This window comes from Chiloscyllium punctatum, chromosome 8 (assembly GCF_047496795.1).
Source record: "Chiloscyllium punctatum isolate Juve2018m chromosome 8, sChiPun1.3, whole genome shotgun sequence".
Lineage (NCBI taxonomy): Eukaryota > Metazoa > Chordata > Chondrichthyes > Orectolobiformes > Hemiscylliidae > Chiloscyllium > Chiloscyllium punctatum.
Genome location: NC_092746.1, coordinates 89413532 through 89432440, shown reverse-complemented (window position 1 = coordinate 89432440; position 18909 = coordinate 89413532). Strand labels below are relative to the sequence as shown.

General features: G+C 41.9%; 1 protein-coding gene across 2 annotated transcripts in view; it reads left to right on the top strand.

Moving 5' to 3' along the window:
- odad2 (outer dynein arm docking complex subunit 2) overlaps positions 1-18909 on the top strand; it is a 390232-nt gene that overhangs the window by 122768 nt on the left and 248555 nt on the right. For both annotated transcript variants that reach the window (XM_072576026.1, XM_072576027.1), the window contains exon 8: positions 6454-6671. In XM_072576026.1, the coding sequence (XP_072432127.1) occupies positions 6454-6671 (218 nt within the window). The remainder of the gene's footprint in view (positions 1-6453; positions 6672-18909) is intronic.

The following is an 18909-nucleotide window of genomic DNA, read 5'->3' as shown; positions in this document are numbered from 1 at the left end:
CCTTGTGCTAGCCATCACCGTCCAAGGAAAAAGGTGCTCACTGTCCATCCTATCTAACCCTCTTATTATCTCTATATGTTTCTATTATGTCACTTCTCAACCTTCTTAAGTCCCTCAGCCTTTCCTCACAAGACCTTCCCTCCATACCAGGCGACATCCAAGTAAATTTCCTCTGAACCCTTTTCAAAGCTTCCATGTCCTTCGTATAATGTGGCGACCAGAACTATATGCAATACTCCAAATGTGGCCACACTAGAGTTTTGTACAGCTGCAACAGGACCTCATGCCTCTGAAACTCGATCACTCTACCAATAAAAGCTAACACACCATATGTATTCTTGATGAAGGTGAGGACTGCAGATGCTGGAGATTAGAGTCTGGATGAGAGTGGTGCTGGAAAAGTACAGCAAGTCACGCAGCGTCCGAAGAGCAGGAAAATCAACATTTCAGGCAAAAGCCCTTCATCAGGAATGAAGGATTTTTGCCCGAAACGTCGATTTTCCTGCTCCTTGGATGCTGCCTGACCTGCTGTGCTTTTCCAGCACCACTCTAACCCAGACCCATATGCCTTCTTAACAACCCTATCAACCTGGGTGGCAGCTTTCAGGGATCTGTGCACATGGACACCGAAATCTCTCTGCTCATCTACACTGGCAAGAATCTTACCATTAGCCCAGTACTGTTTATTCCTGTTGCTGCTTCCAAAGCAATATTCATAAATGGTGCAGGAGAGAATTTGTGGCGGTGCTTGGTGGTGGTAATGATAAATAAGTTTCCAGATGATATTGGCTGGGTGGTTAACAGTGAGGAGGAAGTTGGTATGTTGTAGGAGGATATAAATGGATTGGTCAAATGGCCAGATTAGTGGCATATGAAATTTAACCCTGATAAATGTGAGGTGCTGCACTTTGGAAGAAGGAACAAGACATGAGACTACTCAATGAATGGCAGGACCCTAGGAAACTCAGAGGAACAGAGGGATCTTGGAGTACTTGCCCATTGATCCCTGAAGATGGTTGGACAGGTTAAGAGGTTGGTCAAGAAGGAAGCTTGTCTTTATCGGTCATGATATAGATTATATGAATAGTCTTGTTGGAGCTGTCCAGAATTTTGATTAGACCACAGCTGGAGTACTATGTGCAGTTCTGGTCACCACACTATAGGAAGGATGTGATTGCACTGGAGGGAGTGCAAATGTGATTCACCAAGATGTTGTCTGGGATGGAATATTTCAGCTATGAAGCTCGTCTGGATAAGCTTGGATCATTATCTTTGGAACAGAGAAGGTTAAGGGGGGCCCTGAAAGAGGTTTATAAGATTGAGGGGCATGGAGAGGATGACTAGAAAGCAGCTGTTCCCCTTAGTGAAAGGGTAAATAATAAGGGAACATAATTTTAAAGTGAATGGCACGTGCTTTAGAGGAAATTACTGGAAAATTTCTTTCACCCCAATGGTGATGGGGGTCTGGAATGCAGTGTCTGAGAGTGTAGTTGAGATGAGAAACTTCATGACCTTTAAAAAAGTACTTTGAGGAGCACTTGAAGTATTATAACATTCAATTATGGGCCAAGTGTGGAAAAGTGAGACTCGTGTAGATAGCAGTATATTTTTTGGCAATACAGACTTGATGTGCCAAAGGGCTTCTTCTGTATTCATTGAATGATTCTATGATTTTACTGGGTAGTGCACTGGAAATCAAGACCTGTTATTCCTGGGGTAATTCACAAATGTGAAAATATTTAAGCAAACTATCCAATGTTTGCCATTTATCTGACTGCTGAACCTAGGTTAAAAGAAAACCTAAATCTCTACTTTATAAGAAAGTTTATTTATTGATAACATTGTTTTTAACTAATGGCAGAAAAATAAATTTCAATTGCTAAATTATCAAGCTCTATAATTTAACCTCATTCCTTTTAAAACAAATTCCTGCAGATATAAAGATGAGACAAGGCACAAATAATATCGGTTGTGGACGCAGTTTCTCAATCTTTTAGTTGCCAGTTGAAGATTTCTCCTCTCAGTGTCCCTGACAGTGTTTTCTCTCTCTCTCTTTTTCCTCCCAAAAAGAGAATTTGTGGTGGGGAAGGGGTTTGCTATCTGCTGAGGATTTTCTGTTACTATTTCACAGAAGTGGGAGAGAGAGAGATGCTTTCTCCTTCACATGCTGGATGTTTCTGCTAAATTGTTAAAACAGAAAGCTGTAGCCATGTGCCAGAAATCAGTGAAGTTTTTACTATGCTGATTACTCCTGAAATATACTGTCATGATTGAAAACCAATCAGAAATCTGTCACTCGGCAAAACTGTCCCGAACACACACCTATGGAAGTGAGGAGTTTATCCCCCTCCTCCACTGCCTGAAGTAAGGTAACTTGTAGGTGCAACACAAAATGAATGCTAATAACTTATTTTTAAAAAGTACAACAGTCTCTTCATTAAAAGCAATATCTTTACCCATTTTTAAGTCAATAGTCCAAAAGAAAAATGGTCTTCATGGTGCCAGAATTGAACCCAGTGAGCAGAATCACTTAACCCATGCCATTCAGAACCCCATGTCAAGAAATATGGCAGAATCAGGCCAGAATTAAAGTGAGACATATCTCAGCATCAGGACCCGATTGCTACATCTTTTAACTAAATTCCAGGCATCTAGATAGGATTCTCACCAGGGAGTCATGAGTTTCCAACAAAGAAAAATTATTGCACAACAACTACCATATGAGATGCACATCTTGTGTAGATAATATGAAGCTTCCCATTGTATCACCTGTGATGAATGAATTCAATGTTGAGAATTCTGAACATGTAAATCAGGTTGAGTAACTAATGACTAGTTACTGGCTGTGAAGAGGCTCTATGTTGCTCACTATACAACAGCATCTAGGGCACAATCCATGGGCATTAATTGTCTCACCTTTCATCCACAGACATTTGCCAAGCCATTAAGTTCTATATTTTAATTTGCTTTTGGATACTTGGGAAGCACAGTCTTACATTGCAAGGCACACCAGCAACTAACAATGAAATGCTGATTCAATGACACTTTGCACACAGGGACATGCACCCACCTCACGATTGGATCAGGCTACATTTCAGGGCTGCTTACTTGTTTTCTTAGTGCTCATTCAGTTAGTGCCTACCTTCATGCTTGAGGCAACTGTGCCTTGCCTTGCTTTGCCTTGCAATGGCTATTAGAGCAGTCACACAAACTTGCATTGCTTGTCAGCAATTCTCAGTAATGGCAGCATACATTTTGGTGTACAGCAATGTGCTATGTCTATCTCACACCTGTACAATATACTAGCAGTTTACATGATAAATAGACTGCAGGTGCAACAAGCAAACAGCTATCTCTCAAAGTCCTAGTAGCCCTTGTAGAAGTTCATGGATATGCCTGTCACTCAGGGGTCCTAACATAGTGACAAACTTAAGTACCAATTCATGGGACTGGCTATAAGGTCAGATGTCCTCTAGGGGGTTCTTGGCCAGAAGTTCTGTTCTTCTTGCAATATAGGGAATTGGTCATGGACAGTTCTATGGCTCCATGGTAGCCATTCCAGGGTGGAAGGGGAGCTTAGCTAAATGTACAGGCATAATTCAGGGTTACTTTTTGTCTGGAGCTGTCTGGTTAGTTCATTCATTGGCATAAACCCTGGTCAGTTTGTCGGGCATGATTAGCTCATATGCCAGGGCCTGCTTGGGTAAGGTGGGTAGTTGCAGGTTCATGTTGATCATTTTGTAGGAACCTAAAGAGGTTAAAGGTCTATTGGGATTCATGGGAAGGGCTATCAAGTAAGAGATTTGATTGTTCTTGACATGAAGAGATAGAAGCTAGAAACTACTGACCAAAAAGTGCTTCCTTTCACCTTCCATCATATTGAAAATCAAATCTTTTGCAATGGGAAGGAACATTTGTATAGCTGCAACATACCTGGAGTGAGTGGTACAGGCATCTTGTCCTGTGATGGAAAGGACTGCAAAACCTAACAATGTAAGGCACTTTAGAGGACAAAAATACAAGAGGCAGACCCATGCACTATACAGTAAACCAACCTGTGGGGTACCTAATGCATTGATTCCCTGTGCATTGTGTCCCCTGTCCCACACATTGCTGACCACTTCACTCACATCACCACTTCTGCACAATGAGGGAGGAAAAGAATAACAATGTTTGACTATGAGGGCTAATAGTGGCAGCAGAACCCATTGTCCTATTTGATACACTTTATTCACTGTGTTTCCAAATGCTATAGTGGGTTCTGAGCACTGTCATAGATTCATAATACGTCCTGTATGGTCGTGCAGTTAATTAACTTGCTGGCATAGTTACAGTTATGGTTACATTTTGACTCAAACATACAAATGTATTACAAAACCCAGAAGATTTATGTAAATTTGATACTTTATGTAAAGTGTACTGTTACCCATAAGACCAAAGTGCCTTCAAAGGGTTTTTCCTTTTATTTCCTCCCACTAGTTCTCAGTGTTGTCCCAGGTTCTGCAACTGAGTTGGAGGTAGCCTGCTTGGCAGTAGAGCCCATTGCCCTCAGCGGTTTGGTCAGGCAACTCCAGGGGCATTTGTGTCTAGATGGCCTAGTCATGGTGAGTGTATAACCAGTGAAAGGTGGACCCTTCTTGGCTTGAACTTTCAAGACTGGGAGGGAGGTAGACAATGTGGAGGTGGAGTTCCCAGCAACATCTGGAGTGTCTTGAGGGGCCTGACTATTGTGTCTTCTCTGGGTGGATGCCTTCTGGTATCACGCTGTCTCCTTGTAAGGAAGGAGAAGCTTGACCGTCCTCCTGTTCCCATGCCTTTAGTCATGAGGACTAGTGGCTAGAGCCCTGGTGCGCAAACTAAAATGCCTCTCTAGCAGACCTGTGATTGCTATGCCTAGCTCTCTATGGCAGCCTGTCTATGAAGGCAGCCATATAATGGCATTGAGGCATCCGGGTCCCCGTGGCATGGCTGCACATCAAAAATGTCTATGCTATGAAGGCAATTGCTTCCCATATACCTATCTGACACTTCTGTTCCTACCTTTGCATGTGGACAAACTCACTGATTGTCAACATCACAGGATCTTCTCCTGCCTGGAGTTGAGCTGATGCCAGCGGTCCTCCTGAGTTCCAATAGCCTTGTGCATTTCTTCTTCAGCCTGGTGGGGAACTGTCACAGAAATGTCTCACTAGCTTGTCTTCCCAAACTTTCTAAATGTAAGTTTCCCAACAAGGTATCAATATCTAAACTTGTGTGGTGGTGGAAGGATGCAGCTCTGCTGTTTCTTTCTTTTGAGGCCTTAGAATTACCTTCCTCGGAGATCAAGGAAGGTAAAACAAACTATTCCTCTGCTAGTACTGTGGACATCCTGCTGGTACTTGCAAGATACAAGGGAGAAAAGACATTCCGGCAATGTTTGGAAGTGGTGTGCAATGTCTGACATAGACAGTAGATTTAATTTTAGAGTTGCACTGGAGTGAAGAATGGTACTTATTTGTTGGGACATGGATGTCTTGGCAGACAGGTCTTCTCTTGTAAGAGACAGGATTCTCTCCTTGTAGTTAATCAGGAGCCTGATGTCGGGCATCCCTCCACTCATCTGGGCACTGTCCGGCCTATTGTAGAATGCTAGTTCTCAACAGGGTGAACAGTGAGCTTTTAAATATGGTGCACACATTAGGGATGCTGGTCTTTCAGAGCATGTCTTATGAATGTCAAGTTCTTCTGGAATGGCATTTCATAGGTTGGCACTGGAATTGAAAAAGAAGTGATTTATTGGTGGGGTAGGTAGTTAATGAGGTAGGTAGTTATGAGGAAATTTGGTGAGTGACATCACTGGGTCTCACAGCAAGAAACCCTCCAAGAAATTCAATAAAACTGACAATTAGTCAGAAATTGTGAGATTTAGCTCAATACTTAGGTTCAAGCCAAACAATGAAATGCATATGTAAAATGTGTCCAGTGTAAGACTTATTTGATTCTACAAAGAACTTCAGGTGTTTTGTTCATGGGATGCAGTTATCACCAGCTAGGCCAGCATTTATTGCCCTTTCCTAATTGTGTGAAGAAGATAACAGTAAACTGCCTTCTTGAACTAAGCAGTCCTTTGGATTAAAGGCCAGCCATGGCGCTGTTGAGAAGGTAGTCCCAGGAGTTTCAACCAGATACTATGTAGCAATGATTCTATAATTCCAAGCTAAGATCATACATGGCTTGCAGGGACACTTGCAGGTGGTGATGTCATTTGCATTTGCTGCCCTTGCTTTGAAGTGGTAGAGATTACAGATTTGGAGTATGATATCTCAGTAGCCTTCATGTATTACTCCAGTGCAATTCATAAATGGTGCATTTAAATATTTGCTTAATGTTAGAATTGTCATTATATAAATGTAAGTTACTGTTGTATTACCAGGAATTTTCTTTCAACCTCATAATTTTTCAAATTCTTTTTAGAATTTTGTACTGCAAAAGAAATCCACACCTACTCGAAAGACCCAGAAAGCAGAAGTACCTACTAATGAGGAACTTGACCAGACTGAAAAGTTTAGTGAATATCAGGACAAGAATAAGTTTGAAAGAAAGAAACCACCACCAAAACCTAAGACAAGGGATATAAAAAAAGAAGAAACTTCTTTTGTACATAAGGCTCTAGAGTCATCCCATCGATTATCGTAAGTGACTGATGTTGAAATGTTATGAATTGTAACCTGAAGTGATACATATCTTAGCATAAAAGTGACAAAAAAATTTAAGTTTTATAATGCATTATGATCCGCACAGGGAACTGTAAACCAAGCAACCAAATTTACCAACTGGTGCTAGGACTGAATATGTGCAGTCGTTGGGATTAAAAAGTCTAAATTTTATTTTGTACAATTCTAATTTACCTTGTACATTGAACTGAAATGTACAGTTTAGAGGTGGTTCTGGATTAGTGGTGCTGGAAGAGCACAGCAGTTCAGGCAGCATCCAAGTAGCTTCGAAATCGACGTTTCGGAGGGCCTTTGCCCGAAACGTCGATTTCGAAGCTCCTTGGATGCTGCCTGAACTGCTGTGCTCTTCCAGCACCACTAATTCAGAATCTGGTTTCCAGCATCTGCAGTCAATGTTTTTACCCAGTTTAGAGGTGGTATCTACCAGCCTTAAACAGGGTTCTTTCAAGGGTTCCAATGAAAGAGCAACTTATTTACAACCAGCTGAGAGTGGATCTTCATTTTATAACTCAGGCAGGCATTTTGCATTAGAACAGATAAAACCAGTCAAATTAGTGCTGATTGGATGCTGGATTTAAGTGCTTCAGGGTGTGAAGGAGAGGAAGGGAAAGAGATGTTTGATTGCTTTTTCAGCCTCCAGGAATTGATTTCCTCCTCTGCTACAGGAGAAAATGCTGGTTAATTGGTAAGCTTCTGTTTCCCTAAACTTCAAAATATTATAGCAGCTAGTGGTAAGGTAATATAAGACTTAAAAAAAACAAAACTAAGTATTAAATTAAATATAATAAGTAGTTTGTTAGAACATACTGAAGACCACTAGACAGGTGATATGTCACAGCGATAGGTGTGGGAGTTCATGGATATCAGTATGGTCTACAGCAAAAATGTCAGCAAAGATTTTGAGCAGCTTTGGATTAGAATTTGAGGCTGAGGCTGAACTAGACCTTGTGACATAAAGGGAGGGAGAAAATTACCTGGATTCTTTGTACCAGGAAGAAACCATACCTCTTATGATTGGATTATCTGATTTGGTCAGTATTTAGGGACAGAAGACTGTGAGTGTAAGTGAGACAGGTAAAGGGAGATAGGGGGCAGGCATGCAGGAGCCTCAGTCTTTGCATAAAGGCAAAATACTGTGGAAATATGAGACAGAGAATGCCAGAACAAAAACAAAAGTTGTTGGAAAAGCTCAGAAGCTCTGGCAGCATCTGTGGACAGTGAAACAGAGTTAATTATTTGAGTCTAGTATGACTCTTCTTTAGTCTTTGCAGTTGACCAACAGGTTTGAGGATTTTTCAGTATCTCTGGATGAGAGTGAGGGCTACAAAATGAATGAATTAGGAAGCTGCTCTAGATGTGCAAGTAAGCAGAAATTTAGTGGCAGTAGGGGATGGTACAGTGAAGGGGATGGACATTGTTCTCTGCAGCAGAGTGACAGTCCAAATGGTTGTGGTGTCTGTCTGGTACCAACATTTTGGACATCTTCTTGGGATTGGAGAGGAACTTGCAGTGGGAGAGCAAGGATCCAATCATTGTGGTCCATGTAGATACCAACAACATAGATAATTAAGGAGGTTTCACATTGCCAGTATGCAGAGGTAGATACCAAATTAAGAAACAGAAACTCATAGGTCACAATCTCTGCATTATAATCTGAGCCACGTGCAATTGACGTGAGACAAATCAGAGTAGAGACGTGAATGCATGGTTCAAAATCTGCTGTGGGAAAGATGGGTTTCCATTTGTGGGATATTACCACTCACACTTGGGAAGCTAGTATCTGTACAGATGGAATAATTTCTACTTGATCTGTACTGGGTCTGGTATGCTTGGCAACTGCATAACTAGGGAAGTAGAAAGGATTTTAGATGGAATAGAGGGGGCACGATATCAACTTTGGGAGTATGTGGTCAATCAAACAGTAAAGTTAGGGCCAAAGACAAAAGTATTATTGCCAAAATTATAAATAGACTGGAACAGGAAGGAGTAGAGAGTATGCATCTTAAATGTAAACAAATAAAACTAGAACTTACAAAGAGAGGAAAAGGATAATAACTAAAGATTCTGTATTTGATGCAACCAAAGAAAATAGATGAACTGACAGCAAAAATAGGAAGTAGTAATTATGATCAGATAACCATTACAGAGACATCATTGCAGGATGACATGGATTAAGACTTGAATATTGTAGAGTCCCATATGTTTATGAATGACAGGAAAGTAGAAGTAGGTGGAGGGATGGTAATGTTAGTTAATGATGGTATTAGCATTATAGATGATTGAGCTAAACTCTGGAAACTAAGATGTGGAAATAGTTTAGACAGAATTGAGAAGTGATAAAGACAAGACATCCCTTGTGGGAGTGGTGAACAGACTCTAACAGTAACCAGATAGTAAAGTGGGGTATAAAGGAAGAAATAATGAGTGGTTGTCAGAAAGATAAACATGGGAGACTTTAATCTATAGATCAACTGGAAAAGCCAGGCGGACAAGGGAGCCTAGCCTGGGAGCAAATTGAATATTTTCAGGATAGATTCTTTGTACAGTATGTTTTGAATTGTGATAGCAGCCTACAGAATGGTGGACGTGATCTATATTGTCTTCAGTTCGATAAGCTTCCCCCTGGGAGACTGCTTAGTAAGGTTAGATCACATGGAACACAGGGAGAACTAGCCATTTGGATACGGAACTGGCTTGAAGGTAGAACACAGTCGGTGGTGGTGGAGGGTTGTTTTTCAGATTGGAGGCCTGTGACCACACGATCGGCACTGGGTCCACTACTTTTCATCATCTACATAAATGATTTGGATGTGAACATCGGAGGTACAGTTAGTAAGTTTGCAGATGACACCAAAATTGGAGGTGTAGTGAACAGCGAAGAAGATTACCTCAGATTACAATGGGAATCTGATCAGAAGGGCCAATGGGCTGAGAAGTGGCAGATGGAGTTTAATTTAGATAAATGTGAGGTGCTGCATTTTGGGAAAGCAAATCTTAGCAGGACTTATACATTTAATGGTAAGGTCCTCAGGAATGTTGCTGAACCAAGAGACCTTGGAGTGCAGGTTCATAGCTCCATGAAAGTAAAGTCACAGGTAGATAAGATAGTGAAGAAAGTGTATGATATGCTTTTCTTTATTGGTCAGAGCTTTGAGTATAGGAATTGGGAGGTCATCTTGCGGCTGTACAGGACATTGGTTCAGACACTTTTGGAATATTGCGTATAATTCTGGTCTCCTTCGTATCGGAAGTATGTTGTGAAACTTGAGAGGATTCAGAAAAGATTGACAAGGATGTTGCCAGGGTTGGAGGATTTGAGCTATAGGGAGAGGTTGAATAGGCTGGGGATGTTTTCCCTGGAGCGTGGAGGCTGAGGAGTGACCTTATAGAGGTTTATAAAATCATGAGGGGCATGGATAGAATAAATAGACAAAGTCTTTTCCCTGGGTGAGGGAGTCCAAAGCTAGATGGCATAGGTTAAGGGTGAGAGGGGAAAGATATAAAAGTGACCTAAGGGGCAACTTTTTCACTCAGAGGATGGTACGTGTATGGAATGAGCTGCCCGAGGAAGTGGTAGAGTACAATTGCGACATTTAAAAGGTATCTGGATGGGTTTAGATTAGATTACTTACAGTGTGGAAATAGGCCCTTTGGCCCAACAAGTCCACACCGCCCTGCCGAAGCACAACCCACCCATACCCCTACATCTACCCCTTACCTGACACTACGGGCAATTTAGCATGGCCAATTCACCTGGCCTGCACATCTTTGGACTGTGGGAGGAGACCGGAGCACCCGGAGGAAACCCACACAGATACGGGGAGAATGTGCAAACTCCACACAGTCAGTCGCCTGAGGCGGGAATTGAACCCGGGTCTCTGGCACTGTGAGGCAGCAGTGCTAACCACTGTGCCACCGTGCCGCCCAGAGGGATATGGGCCAATTGCTGGCAAATGGAACTAGAGTAGGTTAGGATATCTGGTCAGCATTGATGAGTTGGACCGAAGGGTCTGTTTCCATGCTGTTCATCTCTATGCCTAAGGTTTAACAGGTCTTGTGGATAAGTTCAGGGTAATCGGGCAGAGTGAGCAAGTTTTTGTGAAAGGAAAATCATGTTTGACCAATCTTTTGGAGTTATAGATAAAAGCATTTGGTGAAGTGCTATATCAAAGGTTTTAGAGAAAAATAAAAGCTGATGCATAGTGGGTAATGTATTTGCAAGGATAGAAGATTGGCTGGTTGACAGGAAGCAAAGAATAGATGTAAATGTATCTTTTTCAGGTTGGCAAGATGTAATCATTGTTGTGCCACAGGGCTTGGTGCTTGGACCACAAATGCATAAAATTTATATAGATTACTTAAAATTTGTTTGGTGCATCCAAGAAGGTTTCTGGAAACAATATGTAGATAGTCTAACTCACCCTGGGGTTGTATTGGACCTTATATTGGGAAAGAGCCTGGCCAGGTGATCAGTGGGTTAGTATTTTGCGAACAATGATCATAATCCATAAATTTAAAAAGTTACGGATAAGAATAAGACTGGTCCTCGGGTGAAAGTGTTAAATTGGGGGAAGGCTAATTCCAAAATTATTGGGCAGGAACTGGAAAAATTAGATTAGCAACAGCCGTTTAATGTTAAATCTGTATTTAACATATAGGAGTCATTTAAAGGCCAATTGTTTAGAATTCAGAACCAACATGTTCTTGTGAGGATAAAAAATAAAAATGGTCAAATTTGGGAACTCTGCAGGAGAAAAGTTATTGCAAGTTTTGTCAAAAAGATAAAGGAAGCATATGCAAGATTTAAGGAACTGAAATCAGAGATAGCCCTTGAGGAATATAAAGTAAGCAGGAAAGAACTTAAACAAGAAATTAGGAGAGCTAAAAGTGACCATTAAGTTACCTTGGCAACTAAGATTAAGAAGAATCCCAGGCCTTTTATGTATATATATGTACTAGAAGCTAGAGGATAGCTTGCGAAAGGGTAAGTCCACTTAATGACAAAGGTGGGATTTTTGCATAAAGCCAGAGGAAGTGGGTGAGGTCCTTAATGAACACTTCACATCAGTATTCACCAAGAAGGACATGGATGATGGTAAGATTAGGGAGGGGCATGTTGATATTTTACGACATGTAAATATTAAGAAGGAGGTGGTATTGGGTGTCTTGACAAACACTAAGGTAGATACATCCCCAGGGCCTGATGGGATCTATCCCAGATTACTGCAGGAGGCAAGGGACAAGATTGCTGAGGCTTTGGCAGGGATCTTTCTCTTTATCCACAGGTGAGATCCTGGAACCCTGGAAAATAATAATGTTGTTCCTTTGTTTAAGAATGGCAACAGGGATAATCCAGGAAATTAAAGACTGCTAAACCTTACATCATGGTCAGGAAATTATTGGAGAAGATACTTAGGGACAAGATTTACTTGTGTTTGGAAAAAAAGTGGACTGATTAGGGATAATCAGCATGGCTTTTTGTGGTCTTGTTTAATCAATTTGAGTTTTTTTTGAGGAAGTGCTCATGAGAGTAGAGCAATGGATGTAGTCTGCAAGGACTTTTCTAAAGTATTTGTCAACATTTCTCATGGTAGGCTGGTCTAGAAGATTAAGTCACATGGGATCCACAGTGAGTTGGGAAGTTGGATACAAAATTGGCTTGGTCTTAAGGGCAGAGACTAATTGTAGAGGGGTGATTTTTTTGACTGAAAGTCTATGACCAGTAGTATTCCAGAGGGATTAGTGCTGGGTCCTCTGTTGTTTGTAATATATATTAAAAATTACTTGGATGCAAATGGAGGTATTCTGATTAGTATGTTTACAGATGGCAAGAAAATTGATAGAACTGTGGAAAGTGAGGAAGGTTGTCAAAGGAAACACCAGATTATAGATTGGTTGGAAAGTTGGGAGGAGAAATGGCAGATGGAGTTTAATTTGAACAAGTGTGTGATGATGAATTTTGGGAGGTCAAATGCAAGAGGAATGTATGCGGTAAATGGCAAGATTCTTTGTAACATTGACATATAAAGGAATCTTGGGATGCAAGATCATAATTCCCTGAAAATGGCAGTGTAAGTACATAAGGCATATGGCATGTTTGCCTTCATCAGTTGGGATATTGAGTGTAAAAGTTGACAAGTCATGTTGCAACTGTATAAAAATTTACTCAGCACATATTAGGAATATTATGCACTGTGCTGGTCACCACACTAGAGGAAGGATGTGGAGGCTTCAGAGAGAGTGCAAAAGCGGTTTACCAGGATGTTTCCTGGATTGGAATGTATTAGCTATAAGGAGAGCTTGGACAAAGTTTGATTGTCTTCACTGGAAGAATGATAAAACCATGAAAGGCATGGATGGAGTTGATAGTCGGAGTCCTTTTCCCAAGGTGGAAATGTTAATGTAGGGGGCATAGGATTTAGATGAGAGTGAGAAAATTTAAACGAGATTTGCAAGGCGAGTATTTTACACACAGTGTGGTAATTGCCTGAAACATGCTGCCAGGAGAGGTGTTAGAAGCAGATACATTAGCAAAGTTTAGGAGGCATTTAGACAGACACATGAACAGGCAGGGATTATGTGGCTTTGGACCATGTGCAGGCAGATGGAATTCATTTAGAATGGCATCATGATCAGCCCAGTTATGATGGGCTGAAGTGCGTGTTCCTGTGCTGCATTATGCACTCTGCACTACAGAAAGTATGGATGGCAAATTTGCCAATTAAATGAAAGTGAGGAGAAAAATAAGTTACAACCAACATAGAATGTAGAAAATGAGAGCAGGAGTAGCCCATTGTGGCAGCACTGTGGCTCAGTGGTTAGCACTGCTGCCTTACAGCAGCAGAGACCAAGATTTGATTCCAGCCTCAGCCGACTGTGTGGAGTTTGCACATTCTCCCCATGCCTGTGTAGATTTCCTCCAGATGCTCTGATTTCCTCCCACAGTCCAAAGATGCACAGGTTAGGTGGATTGGCCGTGCTAAACTGCCCATGATGTGCAGTCTGGGTGCATTAGCCATGGGAAAATGCAGGGGTAGAGTGGGGTGGGTGTGGGTGGGATGCTCTTTGGAGGGTCAGTGTAGAATTGATGGGCTGAATGGTCTACTTCCAGACTTGAGGAATTGTATGATTTTGGCCTTTTGAGCCTATTCTGCCCTTCAATATGCTCCTGCTTGAGATCCACTCCTTCTTCTTAACTCTAGTGAACTTTTTTTTTCCTTTTAAACTAAGATTACCAGCAAGAAAATTATAAACTCCAGAGGACATGGAGGTTACAAAAAGGTATTGATAGTTTAATTGAGTTGTCAAAGCTATGGCAAATGTAGTATAGTATGGGAAAATGTGAAATTGTTCATTTTGGCAGGAAGAATTATTATCTGAATTATCATTATCTAATGGTGAGAAATCTGTAGTTCTGAGATGCAGGGGGATGTAGATGTTCTTGGGCACAAATCGCAAAAGATTAGTTTTCAGGGCAGCATGGTGGCTCAGTGGTTAGCACTGTTGCCTCACAGCACCAGGGACCCGGGTTCAATTCCAGCCTCGGGTGACTGACTGTGTGGAGTTTGCACATTCTCCCCATGTCTGCGTGGGTTTCCTCCAGTTTCCTCTCACAGTCCAAAGATGTGCAGGTTAGGTGAATTGGCCATGCTAAATTGCCCATAGTATTAGATGCATTAGTCTAAGGGAAATGGATCTGGGTCGGTTGCTCTTCGGAGGGTCGATGTGGACTGGTTGGGCCGAAGGGCCTGTTTCCACACTGTAGGGAATCTAATCTCTGTTAGGTACCGAAAGTAACAAAGAAAGCTGATAGAATATTAATATTTATCTGGTCATAGATAAACTGAATTCATAAGTAGGGACGCTGTGTTTCAATTTTGCAAGGCATTGATAAGACTAATCAACTTCTTTAAGGGAGGATGTAAATGTGTTGGAGAAAGTTCAGATAAGGCCCACTGGGATGATTCTGGTATGGAGGGATTGCCTTATGAGCAAAGGCTACACAGGTGAGTGGTCTACTCATTGGAGTTTAAAGGTGAGAGGAGATCTCATTGAAAAGTATGAGATTCTTTATGGGCCTTGATAGGATAAATGCTGAGAGGATGATTCCCCTCAATGGAGAGTCTAGGACCAGCGGGTTTAGTCTGAGCCATCAATTTAAGACTGAGATGTGGAAGGATTTGTGAGGATTGTGAGCCTTTGAAACTCCTTGCTATAGAGAGTCCTTTTGTATATTTAAGACTGAGATAGATAGATGCTTGATCAGTTGGGGAATCAATGGTTATAGAGAAGATACATTAAAGTGGGTGGGGAATGTTAAATCAGCCATGACCCTTCTGAATGGTGGAGCCGGCTTGAGGGGCTGAATGGCCTACTCTTGTTCCTATTTCTTATGGTCTTATACCTGGCTGGACTAATACCTGGAATGGGCAGGTTGTCTTAGGGGAAGATTAGATCGGCCAGGCTGTCGCACGGAAGTTTAGAAGAGTAACAGGTGACTTGATTGAAACATTTAAAATCCAAAAGTGTTTTGGAGAGGATATTTCCTGTTATGTGAGCATCTAGAACTAGGGCTATTATTTGAAAACCAGTGGTCACCCATTTTAAACTAAGATAGTTATAATGTGAAAGATTTAGAGGGGGCAAATGGATGTCAACATATAAAGATTCAACAGGAGATAGAGTCATAAGGGTGTACAGCATGGAAACAGACCCTTCAGTCCAACCCGTCCATGCTGACCATATATTCCAAACCAATCTAGTCCCACTTGCCAGCACCCGGCCCATATCCCTCCAAACCCTTCCTATTCATATACCCATCCAAATGCCTCTTAAATGTTGCAATTGTACCAGCCTCCACCACATCATCTGGCAGCTCATTCCATACATGTACCACCGTCTGTGTGAAAAAGTTGCCCCTTAGGTCTCTTTTATATCTTTCCCCTCGCACCCTAAACCTATGCCCTCTAGTTCTGGACTCCCCGACCCCAGGGAAAAGACTTTGTCTATTTACCCTATCCATGCCCCTCATAATTTTGTAAACCTCTATAAGGTCACGCCTCAGCCTCCGACGCTCCAGGGAAAACAGCCCCAGCCTGTTCAGCCTCTCCCTGTAGCTCAAATCCTCCAACTCTGGCAACATCCTTGTAAATCCTTTCTGAACCCTTTCAAATTTCACAACATCTTTCCGATAGGAAGGATGGTGCAGTGTTGGTTATAATTCTGGGGAACAAAGCTGGCTCAGTGTTCAAGTTGACACTGCTGGAGCATTTAGTGATAGTGACCAGAACATAATATGACTTAAGTTTGTTATGGAAAAGGAAAAACACTGTAGTAATGGTAGCAAGGTGAACCAGCTGAATCTCTCAGAATTTGAATTCCCTGATAGGCGCTGTTAATCTGGTACAATCAGGGAGACCTGGCTGTCATAAAAGGATGAATATCAAGGATATTGAGACCCTGAGCATCTGAATTAGTGAGAGACATTGCTAATATGAAAGGCTATGCATTTGTAAATAAAGGATGTTATCTCGGTGGCGATGAAAATAAAGTATAATCCTGAAGAAACTCACTCACAGTAGTCATTTTGAAGTTGGGGGTAAGTACATTTTTACATTATGTCTCTGCTTAAGAAGCTTGATTCATTCAACCTTGCTTATCCAGTACTAGGCCCAGTATGTGGAAAGAATGTGTGATTGTTTCTGGGCAATCAACATTGTGGCAGAAGAAAAATAATGAATAATTCTCCTGACAACCTGTGGAGCCGCAGCTTTTTCTGTCAGTAGGAGCCTGACATTTCATAAGACACTAGTTAATAAAACCTTTCAAGAATTGATTGACATAGTTAAGGAATATTGCAACCCCCAAGTCTCCTTTAGTTCTGAGATGCTATTGCTTTTATTCAGCAATTCCAGGAAGGTCTAGGGCCTATCAGAGAAGCCTAGGTAACTTTGCATGTTGACAGGAAGCAATTCTGTGATTCTGCAAGAACCATCCAGTGCTAGTTGCCTTATGGCAAAAGTAGAAGCAGAACTCAGAAGACTGGAAAGTGAAGCAATCATGAAACCAATCCAATTCGCAGAATGAGCAGTACGTTGGCTTGCGTGATAGATTGGGCTGTGTTCACAACTCGCTGTAGTTTCTTGTGGTCCTGAGTAGAACAGTTGCCATACCAAGGCATGATGCATCCAAATAGAATGTTTACTATGGTGCATCTATAAATATTGGTAAAAGTCTTTGCAGACATGCCGAATTTCCTTCGCCTCCTGAGGAACTAGAGGCAATGTTGAACTTTCTTGACCATCACATTAATGGTGGACCATTAGTGGGTGGACCAGGGTGGATTGTTAGTAGTCATCACTCTTAGGAATTTGAAGCTGTCAACTATGTCTACCTCAACTCCATTGATGTAGATCAGGTTATGTCTTTCTTCCTGAAATCAATGACCACTTCTTCTGTTTTGCTGACATTGACGGAGAGATTGTTATCTTTACACCATGCCATAAAGCACTATATCCCTTTCCTATATTCTTTCTTGTAATTTTTTAAGATCTGGCCTATAATGGTGATGTTGTCAGCGAACTTGTAGATGGAGTTAGGATGTAATTTGAGCACAAAGTCATGAGTGTGCAGAAAGTATAGTAAGGACCTAAATATGCAACCTTGCGGGGCACTGGTGTTGAGAATTGCCACGGAGGGGGTGCTGTTTCCTATTAGATTAGATTACTTACAGTGTGGAAACAGGCCCTTCGGCTCAACAAGTCCACACCAACCCGCCGAAGCGCAACCCACCCATACCCCTACATTTACCCTTTATTACCTAACACTACGGGCAATTTAGCATGGCCAATTCACCTAACCTGCACATCGTTGGACTGTGGGAGGAAACCAGAGCACCCGGAGGAAACCCACGCAGACACGGGGAGAATGTGCAAACTCCACACAGTCAGTCGCCTGAGTCGGGAATTGAACCCGGGTCTCTGGCGCTGTGAGGTAGCAGTGCTAACCACTGTGCCACCGTGCCGTCCACTATTCTCACAGATTGCAGTCTGTGGGTGAGGAAGTCAAAGATCTGGGGCAGCACGGTGGCTCAGTGGTTAGCACTGCTGCCTCACAGCACCAGGGTCCCAGGTTCAATTCTAGCCTGAGGTGACTGTGTGGAGTTTGCACATTCTCCACGTGTCTGCGTGGGTTTCCTCCCACAGTCCAAAGATGTGCAGGTCAGGTGAATTGGCAATGCTAAATTGCCCATAATGTTAGGTGTATTAGTCAGAGGGAAATGGGTCTGGGTGGGTTACTCTTCAGAGGGTTGGTGTGGACTGGTTGGGCTAAAGGGCCTGTTTCCACACTGTAGGGAATCTCTATCTTCAGAGCAGAGAAAATTGAAGGAGGAATGTAACAGAGGTGTATAAGTGTGAGTTGGAGGTGCTGGTGTTGGACTGCAGTGGACAAGTGGGATTTACAGAATCTCTCATACGCTCACACATACAGCGCCCCCCCGCACACTCTCACACACACCCTCTCACAGATGTATACCCTATTATATACGCATACACATGCAGACACTCACAACCACATGCACACACTCACTCGGTCTTCCCTGCACGCACACACATATAAGTTTGTGGGATGAATTTGTACTTGCAGAATTACATTTTATTTTGCACAAAATCTGCATAAATCCATGTAAAATTCTGTAAATCCCAGTTTAGAAATAAGATCAGTTTGACCTAACATTGGGAGACAGACAGACATTAACCTCACACCTTTCAATGCACTACCTGAGCTGAGATGGCACCTATTGTTAAAGCTATCTTGCGAATGTAACTTTTAAAACGTTCTGGGGTTTACATATGAAGAAACCAAAACTAACATGATCATTCTAAAAGATTAAAGACTTAAGCCTAAATTTATTTAATATTACATTCCATGACACTTAAACCTGTTGCTATAAATTCTCTGTCTTATGATTCTGCTGCACAACCACCTCATGAAGAAACAGCGCTTCAAAAGCTAGTGCTTCCAAGTAAACCTATTGGACTGTAACCTGGTGTTGTGTGATTTATAAGATTATGAGGGGCATGAGAGGGTGAATTGAAAGCAGTTGTTCCCTGTAGTCAAAACATAAATAACAAACTGAAAGAGAGTAGGTTTAGAGGAAACTTTATTTCATGCAGAGGATAATGGAGGTCTGGAA